The following is a 27,115-nucleotide window of genomic DNA, read 5'->3' as shown; positions in this document are numbered from 1 at the left end:
ATTTTTTTGAAGTTTTAATAAATCTAAAAGTCTGAATATCAAATTCTAAACCGGGGCTAAAGTATTTTTGAAGATATTCGAGATGAATATTAGTTTTAGCAATTTGAATTAAAATTTATTTAAAATAAAAAAGATTTAATATGCTGAGCTGAGAGAAAGGAGTTGAAAATTAAAAGATAAAATGAGTAGGCGGTGACGTGGTGATATAGTGAGATGACACATGGGGGCGGTGGCGCACATCCGAGTTTTGGACACGTGAGATGGGACACGTAGGACCCACTTGGTAATGACGTGGCGAAGACATGCGTACGCGCTGGCGTACCTTCGAGTATTGAACATGTGAGCAGCAAAGGGATCCAATGCCGCAGATCGGCGGGACAGGTCAGCAGCTGGCCGCTTCCCTGTACGGAACGAGGGAAAAACGTCGTCGTTTCGGCTGCCCCGTTTAAGCCCCGGCGCTGTCATTTGATCCGACGGCCCAGATCACGCGTCGCAGAATATCAAGTACATCTCGAGCGCAGAGTAGAATGGCCCGCACTCACTATTTTTTCGAGCTTTATCAGGGGTTTTTAATTTTAATTTTATTTTTTCATTTTCTCTCTCTTTCCCGGAAACGATACTTTTTACCCGCATTTTCTCGGAAAATGTCTCTGCCGTGACAAATATATTCTCATCGGCCGAGGAAATAGGTCCATAAATTTTCCCTCTGTGGGGATCTCAAAAGGAAATCGGAACAGATTTCCATCTCCAAAAGTTCATCGGAACTCCGTGTGTCCTTACATGTTAAGCTTTCTCTTTCTCTCTCCAATGATTTCTTTGCGCATTGAAAGAACGGCTTTCAGTTTTCGTTTGTGATCTGAAGCTGAAATTATATCCTTTTTTCTCCTCCTCTCTCCTTCTCCCCGATTTTCTCTCTCTAAATTTCATATTTTCATTTGTCTCTTAAATTTTCCTCTGCAAACTTATTTCTTTCTGGGATTAACAAGCTGCAGACTTGAGTTTTTGTAGTAAATATGTAAAATTTCCTCTTTTTGTTCTCTTTCTTTCTGTATCTCGATTTCTATCTTTAGCTCTGTTCGGATCCACATCGTTTCACAATCATTTTCCTTTCTTGATGGTTTCGTGTTTTCATAATTCTGCTCTTTCTGCCCGAATCATTGTCTGAGAAATCAACGACAATTCCTGCACATGCAAGATCTGATCTTTCTTCAATATCTCTTATTGATGGCACTTTCTTTTCCACCGCCCGTCTGTCTTCTGCAATGTTAATCTGCGGCGCTTTCCCCTAATCTACGATGAATATCTAGGGTTTCGAGGTTATTTTGAGGTTGCGTTATTCGTGAAAATCTGATGAGTTTGATTTGAGCTCGATCTCAAACCGATCCTCTCTCACGATGCTCAAACAAATTCTCAGTAGGCTCCCACGAAAATCATTAAAATCGGATTCACCTGAGAGTCCGAGGGGCGGTTCTGGCGCTGGTGCTGTTAATGGCAGCCACCAGGCGAACAATGGGAATGGTGTGTGCAGCCGATCTAGCCCTGCTAAACGCATGTCCTCGGCGGTGTTTCCAGCAAGCGTTGTTGCAGGTATTGAGCCTTTACTTCCATTCAAAGATGTGCCTAATTCAGAGAGGATGAATCTTTTTATTAGCAAGCTCAATCTATGCTCAGTGCTGTTTGATTTCAATGACCCAAGTAAGAATTCTGTAGAGAAAGATATCAAAAGACAAACATTGATGGAGCTTGTGGACTTTGTTGCTTCTGCGCCTTCGAGGTTTTCTGAACCTGCAATTGTAGCAATGTGTAAGATGTGTGCAATTAATCTTTTTAGGGTGTTTCCACCTAATTATCGGTCTAATTCGAGTGGTGGTGAAAATGAGGATGATGAGCCAGTGTTTGACCCTTCTTGGTCCCATTTACACATTGTGTATGACTTGTTGCTCAAATTTATTACTTCTTCTCATCTTGAAGCAAAAGTAGCGAAAAGGTACATAGATCACTCGTTTATTTTGAGATTGCTGGACCTCTTTGATTCCGAAGACCCTAGAGAAAGAGAATGCTTAAAAACAATTCTGCACAGGATATATGGGAAGTTCATGGTTCACAGGCCTTTTGTCCGGAAAGCTATAAGCAATATATTTTACAGGTTTGTGTTTGAGACTGAGCGACATAATGGAATTGCTGAGTTACTGGAGATCTTTGGGAGTGTAATTAGTGGGTTTGCGTTGCCTCTAAAGGAGGAGCACAAGATCTTTTTGTGGAGGGCTCTGATTCCGCTCCACAAGCCAAAATCTTTGGGCGTTTATTTCCAACAGTTGTCATATTGTGTTACACAGTTTATAGAGAAGGAGCCAAAGCTAGCGAGCACTGTGATAAAGGGGCTATTGAAATATTGGCCAATAACAAATAGCCAGAAGGAGGTTATGTTTCTGGGTGAGTTGGAAGAGATCCTGGAAGGAATCAACATGACGGAATTCCAAAAGGTGATGGTTCCATTGTTCTGGAGGATTGGTTGCTGCATCAATAGTTTCCACTTCCAGGTAATACTTTACATGTCCTCTGCATAAGTTGATGTGAAAAATAGCTTTTCATTGACTAGGCATCTTATATTTTGCTTACTATTAATTACCTTTCCAGCCGTTCAAAGATACCCCAACCTCCTACCCCACCCCCTCAAGCAAAAAAGCTTACCTTTTTCCTTCCTAAATGGCACAAGTGCACAACAATTACTAATGTTAGTGCCATATTTCTTCGATATTTACGTTACACTTACAGCACAAACTACTGTGTTTCTGTTTCAGATACCGCCCTTCAGTTTTATGTTGTATTTACCAGGTTCAATTATTATTTTTATGTTCTCTTTGGATTCAAAAAATCAAAAACTATATCTATGTTATTCTATCTAGGTTATGATAGTTTATCTAGTTCAATGTATGTTGTTGCATCTATATTTATTTCCATTTTGTGCCTCCCCCTGCGGTGGCTACCGCTGGCCACCATCTGACTGCCATATACAGTCATTTCCAAAAAAGTTTGTATAGTGGGTGTTAATCTTGCCCAATGAACTTCAATGATGTTTTATCCGCTGTTTCAAGCATTCAGAATAATATATTCATGAGTATAGGTTGAAAATTTTCCAAGCTGTCTTGGTAAGTGCTAGAGATAACTTTTTTTTTTTTTTTTTCATTGGAAAAGAAAGAGTCCAAACCATTACTTAAGTTTAAATTGAATCTTCCTTGAGTGACAAACCAAATTTAAATGCGTAGGATGATTTTTTATTAATTTTTTTGGCAATCAATTTTTAGCATTTTTTTTGCCTGTTAGTCAGTGATGTCAGTACTTTCAGTAGTTATAGATATGCCCATGGGGTTGTGGAATGCAGCTGGACACAACGCCTATGTTTAAATAAAGTAAAGAGGGTGACACTAGGTTTTTATGATTGCCAACGAAGAAGAAATTTAGTTAAATATATATAATTGGAATTCCAGTCATCTAAGTTTAGGGCAACACTGGAGAACATATCTTTTTACAATTGTCATTAGCTCAGATGGTGAGAAACTTAGAATGGTGAGGTTGTACCGAGTTCCCTGTTTCATAAACCAAGGTGAGGCTACCTCCCTTACACTTGTCATTTGTTCAGATGGTGAGGCTGCAGATCATTAAAAATTCTAGAGTCTTGCTATTTGGTGCTGAAATGTTAATTTTGATTGGAGCATTTTCAAGAACTGCTATGATGTAAAATCATGTTAAGCTTAATGACGAGGGATGCTGGGAAAATGAGAAACTGCAAGGCATCGTTCTTCATTGGTATGAACTGAGGTTGATTTTTGAATCAACCTTTGTAAAGGCATCTTAATAGGTGCTAATGTGAATAGGCTTGGATTTTATCCGTTGCATTGGGAGGGTGTGTGACAAGTGAGCAGCCTCCCTAAGACATTGATTGTGAGTTGTGGGAACTTATAGCACTAGATTTTTCAGAATCTGTCCATTTAAAAAGTAGCAAGTGTCTATTATCTTGTCGAAGAAACTGGATTTCTCTAGTTGAGAGTACTAACTAATTTCCAGATGCCTTTCCTCTTGGCCTGAGTGTAATATGGCTTACTCGCCAGCCTATGAAAAATAAAAAGAAAAGAAAAAACGATGGTCTATGCATCTTTTAAGATGCCAGCTAAAATGATTGAGATACTTCAGTTCAGTAAGACTTTTCTGATATGGGCCTGGAGAAAAGGAGGAAATGTAACAGTTGGCATGTTGGTGAGTGATCTTTGTTTTTAACATTGTGGCAGTGAAATGGTTGTGTTATCTAAGAATTGGTCCTTGGTTGGCATTTAGGGTGAAGGACATTGCCAGAAAATCCTTATGACTCTGGGATTCTGCGGTTATTAGTAAGTATGGGGATCATACTCATGGATGGGACTCAAACTTAGTCAACAGAAATATCAGGTCCTTTATGGAAGTTCTATAAAATATAAACCAATGCATGGTGCTATTCTTTTTTCCCTTTCTAAGTTGTGCTGCTCTGGTGTCCAAAATTTTAAATATGTGCATGCATACATATGTATGCATATATGTATGAATATACAAAGCCATGAATAACCTTTGGTTGGGGGAACAGCTTCCTGTTAGCGGGTACAACCCCTTTCAAGGATCGTTTCTTCAACTCTTCTGCAGCTGCAATGGTAGCAGTTTTTGTGGGTGCCATCCTTCTGTGCAACCTTGAATTTAAATTTTTCTGATGATCTCATTTAGCATGTGGTGAACCTCATTTAAACATAAGATGGTTTTGCCAATTATCCTCCATAGCTGATTCCAGAATTTGGTCTCTTCAAATGTGATGGCATTTTTCCTTGTAGATATTCTTTCATGTTCATCGGTTTTTTATTTTTTGGACGAGAAAATTTTATTAACAGATCAGAATGAAATTACAAGCCATGGAGAATTAGATGAGCTTCAAAGAAAACAAGAAGAAAGTGCAAACAATACAAACAAACTAAGCTAGAGCTGCCCTCCAAAATCATTGAAGGTAGACAGAGACAGTTCCCCTAAACAACCTAAAGAAAGAGCCCACTAGATGCCAAAAAACACCACTGTATCCCATAATGAGGTAGGAGATCTAGAATGACCCTTGGTGCATTCCTTTCAAGCCAAAGAATTCACAGGACTGCAAAGACCACACAACACTGCTGTTTGATTCTTGCTCTTCCCATAACCTCAAAAGTAGAAGATATTTTACACTCCTAGTTTCCATCCATGCTTCACCAAAGCAAGAAAAAGAGCATTCCGTAGATAGTTTGTCGTTCAACGGTAGAGGAGAAGATGAGTGTTGGCTTCATCGGATTCATGACAGTACAACACACACAATAGATATCAGCATTGAGAGACTCGTAGATTTCTAGCAAATTGTGCATGTTGACCCTATTGAGAGCCACAAATGATAAGTTTCCCTAGATTAATATGCTAAGACCTTCGAACTATGACGGTGACTTCCCACCAATAGAGTATGAAGATGTGAGATCTCGAACAAAGGGCTCCTGGAAGATCAAAGATCCAATTGTCGTCAACCCAGACGGATCTACTAAGCAGGTGTCCTTAGTAGAGGCAACTCTCATTTGGCAATCAGAGAATGCCATGACCTAGAATAAAATGCTACAACAAATCGTGGATAACTAGAGAGAGTTGGCTAACAAGGTCGAGAACAAGTTCGATATCACATCCATCCTCATCGACAAATGTCAGAACCACATCCAAAGATTGCATGAGGAGTTGATGCTAATGATTGAGCACATGTCAACATTCTCTCCAGCTTTCAAAAATAAGGGAGTAGAAATGCAGCAACTCAAAGCTTAGCTAAATTCTCTCAAGCAAAGCCAGCAGCAGCAGCATAGGCAGGCAAGGATTGATCCTCTTTTCCCTCCATCTACTTTGGCTTTCAGCTCTCCTCAACCGACGTTTTAGCTCGTATCAATGTAGGCGTCCTTCAGAGGGAGTGACTCTTCTCCCCATCTCAAGAAAAGGCAGCACACTCAAAGGCCAACCCAAACCCAGCGAGTTGAAGCAACAGTAGTAGCCACTGCTCAAAAGAAGAAGGATAAGCAAAAAATTGGAGAATCAAGTGATCCAGATCGAGAATCACAAATTGGGGTTCTAGAAAAGGAAAACTCTTATCTCCAAACTTCTTGATAAGATGGCTAATCCCCTACATCAAGAAGAAGCGCCAAAATCAACACTTGCCATTATGACGGATGATGATTTGTCTGAAGAAGAGATACCACCTCCAAGATCTACGATGATGACCTAGCCATCCATCCACAGGATACAACATCAATCTCTCAGACAATACTTCATCTGCTATTCCCATGCAAAGTTCAATCAGTGCAAATGGAAATGGACCTACCATTTCATTGGTAGGAATTCCTCCAAGCCAATGGAGGAATAAGATCCTTGAACTCCATGTTTGGTGCACAACAGAACTAAAGAAAAAAGGGACTATCCTCAAAGAGGTCATTGGAAGAGTTGTTTCTACAGTTATTGGAAGATTAAGAATTTGGTGGATAAACCTTGGAGATTACAAGCAGTTGCAGATAGCGCAAGTTCCAAATTTGGATGTTTTCATATCCACAATCATTGAAGAGTTCTGTGGTGCTTGGGAAGACCATGTTACCAAAGCAGAGAAGAATATATGAAGATTAAATGCTGCTCAATTATACGAAAAGATCTGGAGAAGCATTATAATATTATTTCTGAAAGATATTACACTCTCTGCGGACCAGATGATATCAACCTCAAGCAAGCCTATCTTAACAACTTGCCTGATCCATTAGGAGACGAAGTCCTTCAAGAACTTCAAATGAGTGGAAAGAGACTTGAAAACACCTCCCTTGGTAAACTATATCAGAGTGCTCTTATGAATCTGGATGCGCTTTGCAGAAAATATGACATGTATGAGTCCAAAAAGCAGGAATGAAGATCACCAAGGATTGCAAAATGAAGGATCTCCTCATCAAGTATAAAGGAAACATGCAATGCTCATGCCCAATAGGAGAACAAGAAGATGTTTATCTCCGAAGAAAATCCAGAGGATCAAAACACAAGGAGAAACGCTGGAAATATCTAAGAAAGAGGAGGCATGAGAAGGAGAGACATAAGAAAGAATTAAAAGATCATCGATGTTACATCTGTTGTCAAAAGGGGCATTATGCAAAAAGGTGTCCCCAGAAACAAAAGAGGATAAATTAATTCAAATGCTGCACAAAGTATCAGATTGGGATTCAGATGACGACATTGAATTCGTATTCTCCATTGATGACTGACAAAATGAAGATTTTATCCTTGTTTTCCAACAGTGTGAACAGACTGATCCCTCAGACTCTTTGGATGAAGACGAAGAGTTCGAGAGTTATCTGGATGATCCACTAGAATGTTCTCATATCCAACCCATTAAAAATGAGTGCTACCCGATAGCATCAACAGAAGAAGTTCACAACCTCTATTCTATTCAAGAATCATTATCAACACAGTTCAAGAAAGGGGACTATGTTTCACCCTCTGCTCTAGTTTGGGTACTAGCTGATAAATACTCAAGACCAATCAAAGTCATTGCATTCTTTTATACAAGAGCAGCGTGTGGCTTCTTAAAGCCAGGCATTCTCCCAGAAGATAAATGGAAGTTGTGTAACCAAGGTTTCAAAGCGGCAAATGGAGAACATTTCCATGTCAAATTAAAAAGTGTGTCAATCTATATTAAGCACCATTCATAATGCTTAATCAAAGCCACATTCTTTGGATCAAATCTTCCAAACAAAGACCTCATTGGATTTGACATTATTCAGCACTTGAAAAATGTCCAGTGGACAAAACAAGGATTAAAGTTTAGGTCATATTTATTTCAATGGACCAAGATCCCTAATCTCTTTCAAATCACCTAATCTTTAGAAGAAATTAGGGCTCAATTGATTCAAGCAAACTGTACAAACAGCCATAGTGAATTTCTGAAGAAGTGCTCAAAACCATTGTGGAAATATCCAAAGTTCTTTGTTAGTCTTCCCTTAAAAAAAATGAAGATATCAACCCAACTAAGGCAAGTCACAAGGGGATGAATCCATAACACTATTCCCTGGCTCAAAATGAGTTGACCCAACTACAGGGAGAAGGGCTTATCGAGCCAACAAAATCGCAATGGGCTTGCGAGGCTTTCTGTGTCAACAAAAAGGCTGAACAAATTTAAGGAAGGCTCAAACTAGTCATCAACTACCAGCCCCTCAACCATTTTCTTGTTGATGACAAATTCCCGTTGCCAAATCGGGCCAGCTTATTCTCGCAATTGTTAGAGGCCTAGGTCTTCTCAAAATTTGACTTGAAAGCGGGCTTCTAGAAATTAGGCATCCACCTAGATGATAGGCCCAAGATGGCCTTTTGCATACCCAATTTCCACTACCAATGGACTGTCATGCCATTTGGCCTTAAAGTGGCCCTGTCCATCTTTCAAAGAGATGATTAAAATTTTTCAGCCTATTCTTCATCATGCCTTGATCTACATTGATGATATCTTACTATTTTTAAAAGATACAACATCTCACACAAAGCTCTTGAATCAATTCATGGAAATTGTGGCACATCATGGAATCATGCTCTCAGAAAAAAAAAAAAATGGTGTTGAAGCAATCGACTTTCTTGGAATGAAGATTAGCCAATGAAAATACAAGGTGCAGCCACATATTGCTACAGAGCTCTAACACTTTTCCGGACAGCTAGATGACGACAAAGCAATTGCAACAATTCCTTAGTATAGTCAATTATATGACAAACTTTTTCCCAAAGTTGGCAATCTACATAGCACCTCTCTACCAACTTTTAAAAAAGAAAGATGTGTCCCCTTGGGAATCCAAACGCACAGAGGCGATGAAATCACTCGAAAGGATGACCATGAAGCTACCACCACTCCAGATTCTTGACAAAGGTAAAAGAATTTTGCAAATTGACGCCAGTGCCTAATTCTGGGGTGCAACGTCAATAGAAAAAAAGGAAGATGGGACTAGACATATCTGTGGATACAAAAATGGAGCATTGAAATAATCAGAATTGCACTATCACTCCACCTTCAAAGGGATTTTGGCTGTAAAAAGAGGGATTGAAAAGTTTGAATTCCTTCTAATTGGACATAGTTTCACTGTTAAATGGATATGTCATCCTTTCTAAAGATGATCCAATTCAAGCAAAAGATCCTCCCGCAAGGACAATTTCTTAGATGGGTAAACTGGTTTTCACAGTTTAAATTTGAGGTGAAGCACATTAAAGGAAAGCACAACATCCTTAGTGACTTCTTCTTAAGACCAACCCATCGCCAAGTATTTTTTCTCATGGCATCCTCATCTCGCCCAAAAACCCAATCTCATCATAGCTTGTCCATACCCTTCCCAGTGATATCCAAGATAACATTCTTGGCCACACCATAAACAAAGGAAACAACAAAATGATCCAAGGTCTCCAATCTCTTTTCCTCTCAAAGTTTGGACTGGTTGCTGCACTAGTAAAATATTTAGACTAGCACGCTCTTTTTCAATATATTAATGGTCTTTGGGTCCCCACATTATCCTATTTAACCTTCCCAAAAAAGCGTTCCTTCTTCTTTGGTACCTCGCCAGGGCCTATCGAATCGGCATGATCCTGCATAAACCATGGACTTATGCATTAATTACAACCTAGAGGCAAAGACCACGCTTGTACAGCTACCTTATGGTCAGACTCTTATTTTTTAAGATAGAAGCACAATGGGTTGAACAATTAGATTTCATATCAGAGTCCCCATACTTGTCACCTTCCACCTCAGAAGTGAGATCCAAAACCAAGTAGGAAATAGGTATGTCGATATCTTTGCCATTTGTGAAAGGATACGAATTTTCCTTTTGTGGACCCACGTCTATCGGAACATAATTGGGTTGACATAAGAAAAAACCTATGCTACATCAATCATGTGGACCTAGACAAATTACCATAAGATTTGTTTAACCCAATGCATTTCCAAGATGATGGAAAAGCCAAGAGCTTTCATTACCCTATCCTGTTTCTTCATTTTTACAGCACCTACATGACAAATAGGTTGGCACAGACAAGAAGTAATGGGACAATTGAGGATTTGGAAATAATGGCGATCTACCCAACTGAAGAGGAAGATGATTACAAATCAAAAGTTGATCTCTGAAGCAGTCACAACTTTTACTTTTATTGTGTTTTCATTTCCTGTGAGATGTCAGTGTATCTTTAATTGTTATTGTTTTGTGTTGTGCTTGTCATTAAAGGTGTCAGCTTTATCTAAAATTAGTTTAGGTAAAGAGAATCTTATCTTTATCTTTGTAAGCTTTATGAAAAAGGAGATAAGGAAAAAGAATATGTCGAAGCATATTCCAAGATGGCATGGCATATTCCCTCACTCCTCATCTATATAAGGGAGGGTTCCAGCCTCTAGCTAGGCAGAGCAAGTGAGAGCAAAGAAGTCTCTTGTAAGAATTCATCTTGTAAGAGTTCCATGTATATATCTTGTTCTTGTATGCCTTTTCTTGAAGATTAATGAATTTTTTCTGAGTGTGTTCTTATTACATTTTGCCTTCAAAATGACGTGGCTCCAAGGAAAAAGGATCTGGAAGAAAAAGGACTTGAGAAACACCCTTCCACACCCTCTCATCCCACATGCAGATGGAGCAAAGTGATCCAAAACAGTAAGCAAGGTGGATAGCTTATTGACCTCTCTTTCATTCGGACTCCTAGAAAAGTGGAAATCCCAAGAGACCCCACACTAAGAAGAAAAGAAAGAGCTAATAGGTGCTTTGTGAAGGAAACAAAGCTTAAAATACAAGGCGCCACCAACTCCAAAGACCTCTCTCCTGCCCAAGCATCCTCCCAAAACCGAACCTTGTTACATTACCCGCTTTGAAGTGAGAGGAAGGCAAGACAAGCAACCTGGGAGATGAATTTCAAGGGACTTGCGTGAGAAGGAATGCCACCTCCTTTAGCATCCCACCCATTCCTAAGAAGTCTATACTTCTTATCTCCTTGTGCCAGAGGGAGTTAAGTTCTAAGGGGAATCTCCAAAACCTACATATTAGAGAGATGTTTCTGAAAACCACATCAATGAGCTCTAGTCCCATTCGGGTTTAGTACACCTAACTACTTCCCAGCTAATGTGATGACCTCTCTTGTCCCTTTCATCATCTAACCAAAGAAATCATGCACCAACCTCTCAAGAATCCTAGCGATGCTTATGGGCACTCGAAAAAGGGGTAATAAATAAATTTGGATGCTAGAGAGGGAGGCACTAATGAGTGATACGGACCCTAAAAGATAAGTACACTCTCTTCCACCACTACAACCTCCTAGCCACCATCTCAATCACTGTGTCCCAAAGCCACAAGCCTAGGGTTGCCACCAAGGGGAAGACCAAGATGGGAAAGCAGCCAGCATGAGGAAATGCACCTGCCAAATCCTTAAACCCCTCTAAAATGCTATCCTCCAGATTAAGATCTGCTACCCCTCTCTTGGACCAGTTGATTTTTAAACCCAAATTCTTTTTGAAGATTTTCAACAAGATAATGGTCTTTCTTAAGGTCATGATATTGTCCTCGAGGAATAGCATTCTATTGTCAGCGAATTGGAGATGAGTCACCTCAACCTTCTCCCTCCCCACTGGTAGATCGCTAATAACTCTTAAGGTTGTGGGCACACATAAGCATCCTACTCAAAACATCTACGACTAGGGTGAACAAAAATGGGGTTAGCAGATCCCCTTGCCTAGGCCCTTGAGACTCTAAGAGGCCTTGAACCACTCGCTGGGCTGGCCATTGACGATAACCAACAAATTGATTGAACTCATGCCTCTCATCCTCTTCCTCCATGTGACTCCAAAGCTTTTTCTAATCATAACTCTACTATAAAAAAACCACAGCTCACCATGTCATTGGCTTTCTCAAAATCCAACTTGAATATAAGCCCCTACTTCGCCCCTTCACATCCTCAGCCGCCTCATTAGCCACAAGCACTGCATCTAAGATTTGTCTATATTTAATGAACGCAGCCTGAGCTGTGGACAGTGACCTCTTGCCCAAAACACCTCTCAACCTCTTTAATATAACCTCATCTGAGTTCTCATGTCAGCTGTCCCACTACTTACCTTTGAACAGATTACCATGGAAGAATTTACCACTTCAGACCTTCTGTGCAGAGATGACTTTCAATGATTATTTTGTTCTGGGTTTGCTCCATGCAGCAAATGTGAGTGATGATCAATGATTATTTTTATCTTCTTTGTGATTTTGGCTCATGCTTTATTAAGCTTGTTATAGCCTCATAATTCCCATGTTTTGGAGGCTCCAACATTAGGTGTTGGTGGAAACATTTAGCTCCATTTGGTTCATTTGGGAGGAAAATAATTTGAAAAGTTATCATGAGCCAATTAAGAAGCTAGTAAAGATGTATTTTTCTGGCTTTTTCTTGTTGCATTTGGTGTCCAAAGATCCCTTTTATTATTATTTTTTAAATATTGGAGAAGGTCTCTGTCTGTAGAATGCTATAAGACCAGCAATGCTATGGATCAAAATTTTGGGCAATTAAGAAGCAACATTCATAATAAGTTAGGAGTATTATATGGCGTAGATGAGAGAAGGGGGTTTAAGATGGTCAAGGAACTTATAATGTGGACAAAATAATGATCCAATTAAGATGATTTAATTTGTCTTAGAGCCTTGTGGGAGGGCTTCTAGAATAGCTTGAATTGAGACTCATGATAATGTAGGCTTTGGCATCACTCTTACTTTCATTAGATAACTGGCCACATGGCTATGTTGCATAGAATGGCGGAAAAGGATTCATGGAGCTGACTCTTCTAGCAAGACTAAGGGCTTTGTTGTTGGAAAATGCCGCCTTCTTTTCACTTGATTGGATTAATTTTGATGGCTGATCCATGGGCATTATTGGCTGATGTGGAGTAGGAAGAATTTTAAATGCTCATGATGGTTTCATTCTATGCCTGTCTTTTATACTCTCTGGTGTTGGCTTTGCTCTACTTGAATGCAATTTTGTTGCCCTTTCTCTACTCAAAATGAGAATATTTTAGAATTTATATGTTGAATTAATGCAATTTGCTGAAAGACAATGATTTCCCTGAGGTAGTGTTTGGGAGAATGGATACTAAATTTTTTTCAAATCCACACAAATACAAATCTAAACCTCAACATCATTCTCCCAAACGCTACCTAAACTATTAAAAAAAATCCTTTTCATGGCCTCTCGGTCAAGTCAATTTGTTGTTGCTACCCCTTCTGCGGCTTTCTCTCTTCCTAAACTCTTTATTTTGCTGTTTTTCAGGTGGCTGAAAGGGCTCTTTTCTTATGGAACAATGACCAGATCGTCAACCTCATAGCACATAACCGGCAAGTCGTCTTGCCAATCATATTCCCGGCCTTGGAGAGGAATACCAGATCTCATTGGAACCAAGCTGTGCTCAACCTAACCCTAAATGTGAGAAGGATGTTCTCGGAGATGGACGACATGTTATTCCTGGCCTGCCATGCCCAGTTTAGGGAGGAAGAAGCAAGCCTGAGACTGGCTGCAGAGAAGCGGAAGGAAATATGGGAACGCATGGAGAATGACGCTAGTCTCCAGCCCACGGTTGGAAATACTGCGGTTCTGGTTAGTTCTTTAGCGACTTCAATTGCTTGTTAAGCAGCCGCCTTAATTAAGGGTTTTTTAACTGGTTATTTAACGGTTGTCCCACTGTTTAGTTGTTTCTTTGCTCCCTTTTCCCTGTGATATATATGTGGGGAGAATGTTTTAATGAAATTGGCCGTTGGTCAGGGGTGGGAAATTTTTTGGATGGGGTCCTTTGTCAATGGCCAGTTGTTTGTATAAGTTGTTCTGCTCCACTGTGTTCCATTTTTACTCCTGTATGGACTCTCAGTACGATTTGATTCCTCTTAGAATGTTAGGGAAGGCCAGTGATGGGTTATACAATATTTTGTACTAACCATCTCCTTTTAATTGGCTCTTGTTAATTGGCTATTTACTCTCTCTCTCTCTCTCTCTCTCTCTCTCTCTCATGTTGCCAAATGTTTCGAATAGGGCTTACACTTCATGGGGCACAATTATGGTTTGAGATTTTTTTTCATTAAGACACGAGCATATACAGGGGAATTCGAAAGAATTAGGGAAACAAAAAGTAGATAACGTACAAACAAGCAATGAAGATCAAAGTCAAGCTAGCTGACAACAAACCTTGCTCACTTAAAGCAATCAGACAAAAAGCTCAACGTTTAGATTTGGGACATGCTTCGGGTCTTTTGAGATCTTTTCATCTGTCACAAATTGTTGGTTTTGAAGTTTAACCTGTGTTCAGAATGACTACTCATGCTTTAGTTAACACATGATTTGCAAGATGCATGCACAAGATGGAGTTTGATGAGAATAAAATACATGACATGAAAAAAATAATAGAAGAATCCAATTCCAAAACCAACAAATTTGCTCCCACGAAAATAGTTAAGAATAAAATGAAATGACTTCCAACATTGTGAGAAATGTGCTCTGGGAATATCAACAGCCGCCAAAGAATAGGCTCTTATTCTCCTGAAGGCCTCAAATGTGTCTCACCCTTCATGAGATCCCATCTTTTTGTTTCTTCTAACGGATCAAATCTTTAAAACCCAATCAGCTGGGTTTCTCCCCTTGGCCCAAAACCATTTGGTGCAGTGCAGGGCTGGCCCGAGAGATCCCAACAGGAAACTGATGTTTTAATTATAGAAATACATATTGTGATTTATGCAACGGTTTGGGGGAGGGAGGTTTCTTTGATGAGTTCATTATTCAATATGCCCCATTCCTCCGTTTTGTTAACTTGAGGCCAGTTTGGGAGGACAATAGGAATGTACAAAAACTATGGTAAATCAGACTAAGCAAAGCTTTGGTTTTGATTTTTAACCCAAAGCGAAAAAACTGGATTCATTAGCATTAATGCATAAAATATTGATTGAACCATTTATCTATATTTAAAAAGTATATTCAAATAAATCAGTTTTAGACCGCAAAAATAAAAAAAATAAAAAATTTGAACCACCCAAATATGTTTGAACCAAATTCATTAAAAGAAAAAATCACTTTCGGTTCACTTTTGGTTCTTCCTTGAAAGAAACTGGACCTTTCAATTCAGCATTCGAAAATTGAGCCAGACCTCTTTCATGACAAAGGACTTCTCGGAGCCTAATTGAGTCCCCCAAAGAATGGACTAGCATTAACCTCCACGACAATGGCTAAATGTTAGTCTCAAATTGTTCAATGGACTTGAGTTCAATGAGTGGTAGGTGCTATAATCTATACCTATAGGTCTGTTGATCACCTTCACAATAGTCGACTTAGAGGCCTCCTAGTAAGGCCTTAGATATGAAAAGCAAGTAAAGTCACAAACGAGTTAAACTACTAGTTACTCAGTGCTTAACTTGATTATGATTCACGCAAAACTTGTTTATTAAGTAAAACAAGCCAAGCTCGTTGGTGAACAAACTTGATATTAAGCTTCTAAACTAATTCAACATTAGTCTATTAAATATTTTAAACTTTAATATATTTTTTTTCTCATATTATTTTATTAATTATTAATTATATTTAACTAGTTTAGTGGCTCTGCTTACTAATTAATTTGGATTGAGTTTTAGTTGAGTTAAGTTGTGTTTGAGCTTAAGCTCGAGCTTTCAACCTACACTTGAGTTAGACTCGTTTATAAAACGATTGAGCTGAGCTCAAGCCAAGATCAAATAGCAAACTTTAAGCTCAAGCTCTCTCTTTCAAGCAATCAAGCAAAGCTCGAGCTGACGAAAGCTAGGTTCAACTCATTTGCAGTCCCAAAAGCATGAAGCAGAGATGGTGAACATCTCCTTCTTGTGTAAATGCTGTCACTAACCAGGACCCTATGTTGCTGATAAATACAGAAAAGAGAACCTATTGTTCTAGTGCAGGATCTTGCATGGGAAATCATTCACCTCAATTCTGCAGATCTGCTCTAGTTCAAAATATCAAGTGTACAAGAATAAAGCAAATGAATTTAGAACATTATATTACAAAAGTATGTTTAAGCCCTCATGCTCAAGTCATTCTATCACCTCTCTCTCTCGGAAACCGTAAAAAAAAAATGATAAGAGAAAGAGAATGTGACAGAAAAAAAATAATTGATTGAATATTTTAAGGTTTCAGATACAGAAGTATCTTCATATGAATACACTCTTCGTTGCAAGCTCGCAACTGATGGAGATTCAGTGTGGTTCAATGACTTTCCACAAGCTATGAAGCTAAAAGAAATAATTCGGCGGAAGGCACTTATAAATTTACCACCGCGCTATGCTCTTACAATTCCACATTACAAAGATACAGGTCTGGAATTACAAGAACCAGGTAAAATGATACAACAAGGACAAACAAATTAGAAAATAATGTGGGGGAAATAAATTGAAGGGTGAATTTGGATCAGGAATCAGAAGCATCATCAGATTTACCGGCCTTGAGCGAGCAGCTCTGACGGAATATGTTAAAAAGCATCTCTTATGCAAGTAAAAATAAGTTGTTAATCTCTAAAAGAGCGACCGAACTGGGCTTGAGGCTGACAATGTGGCCACACAATTGAACTGTCATGTCATGATAACAATATTTTCATTAGAGTTACATATCTAAGATAATACCATCAATATCATGTTAATGCACAAAGGCTGTTTCGGGAACATCAAAGCCTCAGCAGGGGGAATTCTCTGATCAGAGGCAAGCTTTCTTGATGGGTTCCATATTTTTACCATGTTAAACCAAAATGAATGCTGTTTCAGACAGGATATCCGAAGAAGTTCCCTCGGCATTTTTATGATATTTCAAAACAGGCCCTTATGTTTTAAAAACAATTGACTGCTGTTCAAACAAGCATCATGAGAACTAACTTGAACATGTGGTTACTAATTAGTTAACTGCAAATGGAAAAGGAAACTGCTTATAAATTACCTTCTGTTGCTTGTACTTTTCACGTATGGCATTCAGAGAACAGCCACTGGTGTTCAGTTGCAAATCATGCATTGCAAGAACTATGGCTCTTAGTTCTAATGCATTGTAGCTGCTATAGTGCTCAAGAGTAGCATTCTGTGAGAATAATAAACAATCAACGTTATTGAAAAAAATAATTTTATTTTAATGAAACAAAGGTTAGTTAGAATCAAGAAATACAATAAATGCAGACAGACCCATGGATGCTCGGATTGATCAAGTGTCCATTTGGCAAGAAAAACAGCAGATGCAGCTATCAAGGAAGGTAAGAACTCAAGGAAGCTGTACTCAACAAGAGTCAATTCTGCTAAATAATTGGCCAATAACTCCAGTTCTAGACAAGGAACCTGAAAATAAAACAAACTTTATATTTACATTCTAGCGTTCACTATCTTCAATAAATTTCTCAAAAAACAAATACCATCCAACATACCTTGGAAGATACTTGTGCTGCTTGAAGGAACCTTCTGAATTTCACAAAGTGGGAAAACCCCAAGGAATGGTGGTAGATCAGACACATCAGTGGATTCACAGTGAAATGAATATAAAAAATAAAGATGAAAATGATGGCGTACTAAATACCTGAGAAATGTTTTTGTTGTGGGTACTGATAATTTAAAGTGCAGAAAATTCAAAACTTGGCTCTCCATTTTTAAAACCTGCAGTGCTACATCAGTCAGGAAATATCTACCTTTGCATCGGCAACTACCTTGGAAAAAAAGGAGCAAGGCTCTAGCATGGTATGAAAAAATCATATAGAGTAAAACTTGCACAAGATTTAGATGAATAGAAATGCATAATGTTATTAAGTGTTATATATGACTCTTACTCCTGAGTTGAAACTAAAGCAAAATGTTAGAAGGTTAAGCATCATCACAAAATGTTCACATCAGATGTATTACTTGCATCTTGAGTCTAGTTAGAGGCAAGTGGCTGATACAGCAAATATGTTTGTTGCCAAAATGAAGAGATACGAAATACAAATTCGCTTTTTTCCCTTATACTTCAGACTAAGGGTGTTCCTGGGCCTCAAGGCCCCCTGCTTTGCAAGGGTATGGGGGACGGTCATCATAGTATACGCAGCCTTACCCAGGCTTTTTATGCAGAGAAGCTGTTTCCTTGGATTTTTCCCATTTTGTGAAATTCAGAAGGTTCCCCTTATACTTGGGTCTGATTCCTGAAAATGAGTATGACAGGACATGAAACTAGAATCTCATAAAACAGTGGGCTCGATATACTTTTCTAACTTTCCAAGCTTCCTGCCCTTTCCAAAAACTTTGGCCACAGAAGTTGTTTGCTGTCACCTTTCATACCTTGTTTCTTAGATACTTGGAGTCTATCATATGTGAAGTCATATGTATGATTTAGCATTCATACTAATTACAGTTATTAGGAAAATGACCTAACAAAATACTAGTGCAGAATGATCTGGACAACAACAGCTGCAGCAAAAGACAAGCATATAGCTGCTGCTCTGGTACTGTTTGAGCAGTTTGCTGTTGTACTACTGCAGCTCTACTGTTTTCTTTCTGGTTTGGTTTGAAGTGCTGGAAAGTAGCTGGTTGAGAAGTAGTTGCTGCTCTTCTGCAGTCTTGTTGGGGGCAGTTTGTAATGCTGCCTTCACTGGAAGTTTGTTAGTGGTGTTGGAGTAGATTAATTTGCTGTCTGGTTTTCTGAAGTTCTCCTCACAACTTGATGTTAGTTTTGATGTCATTTGTTGTGTTCTTGATTGTAACTGGCATTTCTTGGGTGTACCCAGGTTTGATTGTATTGCTTTAGTTGCTTGTTTGGGAGTTTGGCTCCCTCCTCTCAGGTATGTCCAGAGATTCTGTACATATCCATTTTGATCAATATATTTACATTTTGGATAAAAGAAAAAGGAAAAAGATAAGATAAGCATCCATTAACACACTCAAAATATCCAAGGGGATTAAAATTGTAAGAGATTCAACTAATGGTATGGCCACGAATAATAACAGCAATTGCCGCACTGAATGAGTAGGACTTTGAAGACAAATGAGGCAGGAAGGCCAAAAAGAATGTGAGGAAGCGCTACATGAAAATGACAAAAGTATAGCCATGTTTAAAGTGGACAAGGCAGAATTGGATTTGTATAGCTACCCAAAATAGTTTAAGATCAAATTTTGCTAAGTTGAAAAAGAGTAACATGAGAGCTTGGAGTTTAGACATTGAATTTGTGTTTGCATGGACTTGGATAAAAATTCAATATAAAATTGTACCAAGCTTTATTCAACTCTATGCAAACCCAAATTCAAGGCCTAGAATCCGTACTCCCAAACACAACCAAAGAGCAATTTAGATAACGGCTTTGGACTCAAAACCAAGCATTAAGGATTTTCTGACAAGCTGAATATTTCAAATACCAAGAGCTATATCTTGAAAGCAGTGGACTAAAAATTTGCAAGAACATGGGAAAAATTATTTTGAAGTACAGAATTAAACTAGTCCTTTTTAAGGTCAGCTTTTTTCACTGTTCTGACTGCAACTTCATCCTGATTTCCAGCTGCAAGTTTGAACAGCCCAAGATCTGTATTTTTGAATTTCATTCAAGAACAAAAATTTCTTTGAATTTCAGAAAAAATTCAGGATTATTTATTCCAGATTTTACAACCTACATTACGAAATTTACTTGATGTGGCAATTAATCCACTTCAAATTCAGCAAAGTAGGAACTAAATTCTAAATCTGTAGCCTCAACTTTCAAGTGACCTTGAAGGGATAGGATTGTCATGTTCCATTTTTAATGAATCACTTCCTATTTGTTCTCTATTTTCTCTATGCCATAAATATTACAGCATATTGAAGCATGTTTGAAAAATTGATTAGAACATACCTCCTCTCTGGTATAAGTGTTGTCTGTGATGAAGCAAAACTCTTCCACACGGGGTGCACATATTTCTTCATACTTTCTTCAATTCACAAGAGTTGAGAAGCAAACAAAAAAAAAAAAGTTTGTCAGTGAACTAGAAAATAATAGACATGTTTTTCCATGTATCAATTAATGCATTAAGTTTTTTTTTAGTATATAAACATCAAGCTAGATTACATAGAATCACGTCTAAGAGCAATATAATGATATTAAAATGATAAAAGAGAACTTTTGCTTCTTCAAAAGACAAAACACAGGGACACAAGAACACAAATGAGAGAGAGAGAGATTCTAATGAAGAAATACACTCTCCATCACTGAAGTGGCAAGCCACATCTTAATTCAAGCTGTTATTCTGAGTTCCAATTATCTTTGTCAATGACAACACCTTTTTAACTCTTAATTTAAAGGAAAAGTAATGCATTCCAGTTTAGTTGGACTATCCCAAATGGAGAACTTACGAGGCAATTAGCATACAAGTAACACCAAGCAGTTGGAGTCTTTGTTTTTCAATGTGATTTTGAGAAAGATACCGATCGATGAGATTCACTGTAAGGTGAAGTGTGTCTGGAACCAGCTTATATTCTTCAGAAACCTGAATGAAGAGAAATAATTAATTATGGCGGCCCCTATCAATATCCACTACTAATCTTAAAGGACCCTAATATATGATTCATTCAGAAGCAAGAGAATTCAGATATTGTTTGAAAGCTCTATAAGTACAATCTTAGATAGTCTTACATGGAGAGTCTGATTTATCACTCCAAAATACAGTAGGATTTCAATGTATAACAGCTGAACTGATTTTCAACTTTTCAATCATTGCTGCAAATGCTAAATATTATATGGTACTCTATGATGGATGCCAATCATATAAAAAGAATAAATGATTTCGGAATGGATAAAAAGGTTGAAGATAGTATCTGAGAGTAGTATAGGAAGTGACAACCCATTTGTGTTCATAAAAGACCTCCAATTCTAATTAGAATTTTCAGAACTCAGAAAAATGGATGAAAGTTTATGGCCTGTTATCCATATGCATAACAGGAAGAATGGACAATATTTGGTGTCTTGCTCTTGTCGTGTATCCTACGACACATGCATGTACAATGCAACCTAAGCAGAAACTGTCAGTTGCCAAAGATAGAGAACTCCATTTTTATGCCGTCAACAGAAGGAGTTATTAGTTGTAATCATCTGAACTAAGAGAGTTTTAGAACAGAAAGAAGTCCCTAATTCAACGTTCAGAAGAAGAAAATTTTAGGTCATAATGTGTTTGCACTTCCAAGAATCCAATAAATGCGTCTTGAAGCTGAAAGTGCATTTATCATTTTGGACTTGTATACATTCAGAAGAAAATTTTAGGTCATAATGTGTTTGCACTTCCAAGAACCCGATAAATGTGTCTTGAAGCTGAAGATGCATTTATCATTTCGGACTTGTATACATTTAGATGACAGTATGACACTAACCTCCACAAGCCAATCAACTAGAATTCCCCGCATGCTCTGAGTGATATCTTGTTGCGGCGTTTCCATAAAATTAGCAGAAGGTCTTAGGTTGAGCTGAAGAAAGAAGATCATTTATGTAAGCAAGCATCATATATCTTCTTAATAAACAAGAATCTATAATTTGGTAAATTTCCATCTTAGAATCAAAATAATTTCTTAATTTAAAAACAAAAGACTTGAATTTCTTTCTGCCAAACAAAGTTCAGTAGAAAGTTAATATTATGCAAAATTATTTGATAATGATTCATGAATAATGCCACGTCACAGTCAACATTAGAAAAGTATACCAAACCAAGATGCAACAGCATCAACTCAATCGTTCCACCATGTACTGCTAGTATGTTAAATAATCAAAACAAACATAATTATTCTGCTCCTAACACTGCTATTAGCTACAGTATACTTGCACTTGAGCATCGAGATTCGAGAAATTAGCCAACTAGTAAAGATTGACAATGGCAACAAGTACTAAAATATGTGAACTGCAAATGAACCTCAGCAACTCGCAAATTATTATATATATCTGTGGCATAGAGGCTGCACATCTGAGGATCCTTTTGGTTTGAATCAATATCTGCAATTCCAAGACCCTTTGAGCCTAATGATTTCTTGTGAAGCTTATCTTCTTCTGCACAATTTAAAAAAAAAAAGGCATCAATTACAGCAGCTAATTCCCGCTAGCTTTCAGCTTAGCTGCACTAAAAACTTAAATCCACAGAAAAAATAAACTTGTCAGCCTCTAGAGGAAATAATTTATGTGATTGGCATGTCCGATTTTTGAACATGATGGATTGATTTTCTGCTTATCACAGTTGCTGCCCAAATCATTTTATCTGCAAACTCTGAGTAGTTGCTGCCATATAGAGTTGGCAACCTACTGCAACTTCCCCAATTTTACTTTTAAGCAGTTGGTTTGCAATTTTCCACAATTCGGTCCAAAACAGGAGTACAGATTTAACAATTTTATAGTATTCTAAACACTCTTTTAAAATTCATTTTAACGTGCACAAATCCTAGCAACTCAGAGTAACTAACTTTTGAGATGGTGTAACTGCTTTCTAGTTCATTTTCAAATTTTGAGAACCTACTGGCTACTAGCCTACTACTTTCAGAGAACTTACAAAGCAAATTGGCTGATGCCATTATATTAATGCTATTTGTTCTCTATCCAGATCAAGCACAAACAATCACAATAACGATTTCCATCCACATGTATTCCATTCAATGAATTTACAAACCCACGGAATCTTTTCAAATTTATTCATAGTAAGATCACAGAACCCATCACCCTTATGAAATGGCACAAAAGTTGCCTATATCAATTATTGAGCATCTCACTCTGCAATTTAGCTGGCCAAATCATGTTTCTATCTGAAGCATTACAATCTACAGGAGAAAGTTGAGACAGATATAACCTTTCTTTAGAGGGCCTTGAAGTTGAGAAGGCTTTCTTGGGGTCTGTTTTGCAAGCATCAGATCTGGTACATCACATTCTCTTACGTTACACAGTGTCATCGGTTGAGGTGGCATAGCTTCTTTTTGTAATTCAACTGCCTTTGTTTTGGATACTTCTTCAGCAATCACCGTCTTGACATCTTCTTGAACCTCTGAAGTCTCTGCAACAGTATCTGGGGCTACCTTTGCAGTCCTCTTTGCAGGACCTCTTTTAATCTGCATACCAGGCTGACAAGTATCAGCATCAACAGGCAGTGTGTTTGGACCATTGAACTAATGTGTAAAAATGAAAAGCTTCTATACACAGATCATAGGGACAAACAAATCTTGTGACTAGCTAGCAAAAAAAAGGGAAAAACATTGGTTATTTCAAGAACCAACCATCTCTTAATTTTGTGAATTGGCAATGACGACGTACATGAAAAAAAAAAAATACATCAGGCTTTATTCTACTAACTATAAGGAAAAAGAACAAGAGAAACAATGTTATATCCTTGCCTGACTTCTGGCTGCATTCATGCAGTTATATGAATTTTCACGGAGAATGTTAGTGACATCCTTAAAAACTGCCCTCTTCTTATGCTGAAGATGGGAAGTGGCAGTGTCAGTGGATTTATTCTCTTCCATTGCTGCTCTTTTTGAATTTGATCGAAGAACTCGCTTCTGATCCTGTTTTATGGAAGGTTTTGGTGGTCTTAACCCTCGTGATGAGCCTAGTTCTTTAGCCCGAGCCCGTGTGATTCGAGCGGTAGACCCTTCAAATTTAGCAGCAGCTATATTTTCCTTGTTCATATTTGCGTGCCTTGTAGAAAAGAAATCCAAATTTCTAAACAAAAATGATATCCATTAAAAACCTGCAGTCAATATGACCAATCCAATGTCAAAAATAATGGGGGAAGAATTTAGAATTTAACCGTAAGTGTAATAGGAATGCATCATAATGTACTCCTTAAGAAACTACACAAAACATTCAACTCAGAAAGCTTTTGGCACTAATTTCTTTTTCTGGTTTTTCAGATACTTATGGAGCGCTAACTGTATGAACGATCGTCATACTTTATACCCTGTTTCTTTTCAATGCTCCCTTCGTCCATATAGTGGTGTTCTGAACGATAGCAGTCCTTGATTCTTAATGAATGATAGAATGCTTATAAAGTAGTTTTCTTTGGACAAACCAGAACCAAATTACAAAAATTTCAATCTATCCAATGCATTTCCTTTTGAATCTATCCTTTCTTTTCTTGATTCCCATCAATTTAACATCCTCTTAATACTCATGCATATCTTTATTCGCAAATTATCTAAACCATAAATTAGGACATGAATAATGAGTCTCACGGCCTTAAAAAATTCTAATTCTGGAAACTATCAATCAAGGGAATCTCTTAATTTCATCCATCTCGCTCTAATTATGTGGACTAACATGCCAATCGAACAGAAGCAGAGATCTGATGCAGACGCAAAGCATTGATGTCTAATGAGGAACTCAGAATTGACGATCTTATAAATTTTCGTGTCTATGAGCGAGCACTAGCAAATCTTGTGCTTGCAATTGATTGTAGAAACGAACATTTGCTTTATCTTTTTATATTTTGAAAAGAAAATTCTCAAAGATTAAACCCAATATTAATATTGTAGAGACGAACATTTGCTTTATCTTTTTAATATTTTGAAAAGAAAATTCTCAAAGATTAAACCCAATATTAATTTTTCATCAGCATAATCCACGGAAGAACCAAAGAGAAGCGAACATGCTTACTACTTTTAAGGTACATACATTTAGAACAGAGCTTTGAGACGATGATGTAAAAATTCCTAAAAAATTTTTCGTCCTTCACACCCAAATATGTACCTGTAATTTAAGATTTTTAAACAGCTCGACAGCATGGAAATCGTAGTACTATCTAAAATTCAAATTTGGTTATGAGAAAAAAGAAAAGACGTCACAGACAGAAAGCTTTAAAAATGCCTTCAAAACCCTTTATTTGAAATTCGCTGGTTTCATCATCAAACGTTTCAAAACTCATATAAAAACCAAATCATTGAAGTGTCGGAAACAACAAAAGAATAGAGAACGAAACGTTTTCCCAGCATTTACCCCGCTCAAATTTCTTCAATAGTTTCAAACCATAATCTGCAACGAAAGCTCAAAAAATGCAAGAGACAAGCCACGCTATCATGCACCAATGCTGAAGAATTTGACGCAAAAAAGAAAGAAAGAAAGAAAGAAAAAAACAGGCCAAACATTCGAAAAAACAAGAACCATACAAGGAAATAGAATCGACCTAACAGATCTACATTGTGAAACTTCAAACATTGTGAGAGTTTCAAACGAATCTGAACATTATGGTCGATCTAAAACGAAGACATTGCAAGGCAGCACCGAAGTCCACAGTCACAAAAAGCAGGGAAAACGGAGAATATGCGTATGCTTTGAAAAAGAGAGAGAGGAAAAAAAAAAAAAAAGCAGCATGAGACCTGACCTTACTCTGCTTGTCCGAGCTCCGAAACCCTCAACTGCGGTCCGGAGAACAGAGTAGGGTTTCCATGGAAATCGATCATGCAGCAGTAGAGAGAGAGAGAGAAGAGAGAGAGTGAGTCAGTGACTGTGAGTACCGATATATAAGGGGAGCGTGAGCGGGACGAAGGTGCAGTTCAAACTTCCGAAGTCCAAACCCAAAAACGGCACATTTAATGTCGTTTCGGTGTTTCCAGAACTATGTTCGTTTTTAGATTTTTCTTTTTTTGAAAAACCATTTCAGTAATTTAAGTGGACTTAGCTACCCTGCAGCCGGAGACGATTAGTAATGTTCCACTCTCCACTCAATTGTTGCCACGTCAGCATTTGACCTCCTCTTGCATTACCTTTGTCCCCTCATACACTGCCATCTCAGCATAATCAAATGCTGAGTCAGCAAAATAAAAATATAAAAAATTGACAATGTGATGACATCAGCCCTCCCCCCACCATTTTAGGTGCCCCCACCATTAGGTTAAGTTGGTTATGGAAAATTTTGCAATTCAAAAATTGAACTTAGGGCCTAGGGGGATGGAGATTTGACTTGTTAATGTGAAAAAAGTGAAGGTGATTTTCAATTAATTTTGACTTAATGTCAATTAGGGGCGATGATTTTACAATTTTACTTTCTTTGTCTTTTAGTCAAGGAATTGGTCAAGAAAGTTGCATATGCTAATTAGATGTTTCTTAGTTGTACTTTGAATTTACCGAAGTTTTCAATCAATTAAATTATATGCCAAGAAAATTTTCAAAATAGTAATATTATATAAAGGCTCAGAATAATTTAAATTCATAAATAAATATTGTTTAATCTACAAAAAATAATATTTTTGTAGGTTATACATCATAAGTGCACGCGGGTGATATGAATGAAAACACTATTCCTCTTGAAAAGTGTATTCCAAGAGCATTCCAAGAAATGCACAGGCTCAGGGTGGACCCAATGTCCGGGAGTGGGTCCCAACTCGTGCATTTATCTTCACGAAACTTGTTTATTGGGATGGGTAGCATTGCTCGACTTGAAGCTCGAAACTCGTCACCTCATTTTACGACACTTTTTTCCCCTCTTTGAACTAAACAAAATTGCAATGATTTTAAATCACTCGGTAACAAAAACAAGAGATGTAGAGCTCGTAAAAGATAATAACATCAGTTTTTAATATTATATGGACTAATTTCTTTTTCAAATTTTTTTACTTTTATTTATGATTAAGAATAAAAGAAAGATTATGTCCAAATGCAAAATATTCTTGTAAGCTTGAAAGATATCTTGATCTATATTTTAGGGGAGCAAAAAAGAAACAAAAAACGTGCTTAGGTAGCTAGAAAAGGAATGTATATGTGCCTTCTTCCTCATTGGAGCAAGAAGTTTAAGGGCTTGTTTGGTTTGTGATTGGAATTAAATAAAAAATATGATGATAAATTGAAACCAAATTCGTATTGTATTGTAATGTTTAGTATATAATATAAGACTCGGAATTAATTTAATTTGAATCTGCATAATATAAATATATATAATAATAATGTCATAAATAAATTATTATATTATAATATTTACATTTAAGCATATAATAATTAAAATATATTAATATTAATACCAATATCATTGTGTACTTTATTATGCTTTACAGTTTATATTTTATTTGATTTCTTATTATCATTGTATTTTATTACTAATATGGCATT

At 37.5% G+C, this 27,115-nt stretch overlaps 2 protein-coding genes across 3 annotated transcripts; one reads left to right on the top strand and one right to left on the bottom strand.

Moving 5' to 3' along the window:
* Positions 1 to 532: 532 nt before the first annotated feature.
* On the top strand, positions 533 to 14,046 carry LOC131151905 (serine/threonine protein phosphatase 2A 57 kDa regulatory subunit B' kappa isoform). Its single transcript, XM_058103381.1, has 2 exons — positions 533 to 2,540; positions 13,354 to 14,046. Exons 1-2 carry the CDS (start codon positions 1,395 to 1,397, stop codon positions 13,708 to 13,710), a joined length of 1,503 nt encoding a protein of 500 aa, XP_057959364.1. The 5' UTR covers positions 533 to 1,394; the 3' UTR covers positions 13,711 to 14,046.
* A 2,139-nt stretch (positions 14,047 to 16,185) lies between these two features.
* On the bottom strand, positions 16,186 to 25,517 carry LOC131151904 (cyclin-A2-1-like). Of its 2 annotated transcripts, none has more exons than XM_058103379.1 (12): positions 25,395 to 25,517; positions 23,410 to 23,765; positions 22,872 to 23,127; positions 21,951 to 22,084; positions 21,418 to 21,510; positions 20,407 to 20,540; positions 19,910 to 19,985; positions 17,638 to 17,714; positions 17,489 to 17,522; positions 17,253 to 17,402; positions 17,017 to 17,151; positions 16,186 to 16,655 (listed from the first exon to the last, which is right to left on the bottom strand). In XM_058103379.1, exons 2-12 carry the CDS (start codon positions 23,701 to 23,703, stop codon positions 16,602 to 16,604), a joined length of 1,437 nt encoding a protein of 478 aa, XP_057959362.1. In that variant the 5' UTR covers positions 23,704 to 23,765; positions 25,395 to 25,517; the 3' UTR covers positions 16,186 to 16,601. The 2 variants fall into 2 exon arrangements, with proteins under 2 accessions (XP_057959362.1, XP_057959363.1); XM_058103380.1 differs by having other exon boundaries at positions 25,400 to 25,485.
* Positions 25,518 to 27,115: the final 1,598 nt, after the last annotated feature.

The sequence above is a fragment of the Malania oleifera genome, chromosome 3 (assembly GCF_029873635.1).
Source record: "Malania oleifera isolate guangnan ecotype guangnan chromosome 3, ASM2987363v1, whole genome shotgun sequence".
NCBI classification, from domain to species: Eukaryota; Viridiplantae; Streptophyta; class Magnoliopsida; order Santalales; family Ximeniaceae; genus Malania; species Malania oleifera.
This window is presented reverse-complemented; position numbering and strand designations above follow the sequence as displayed.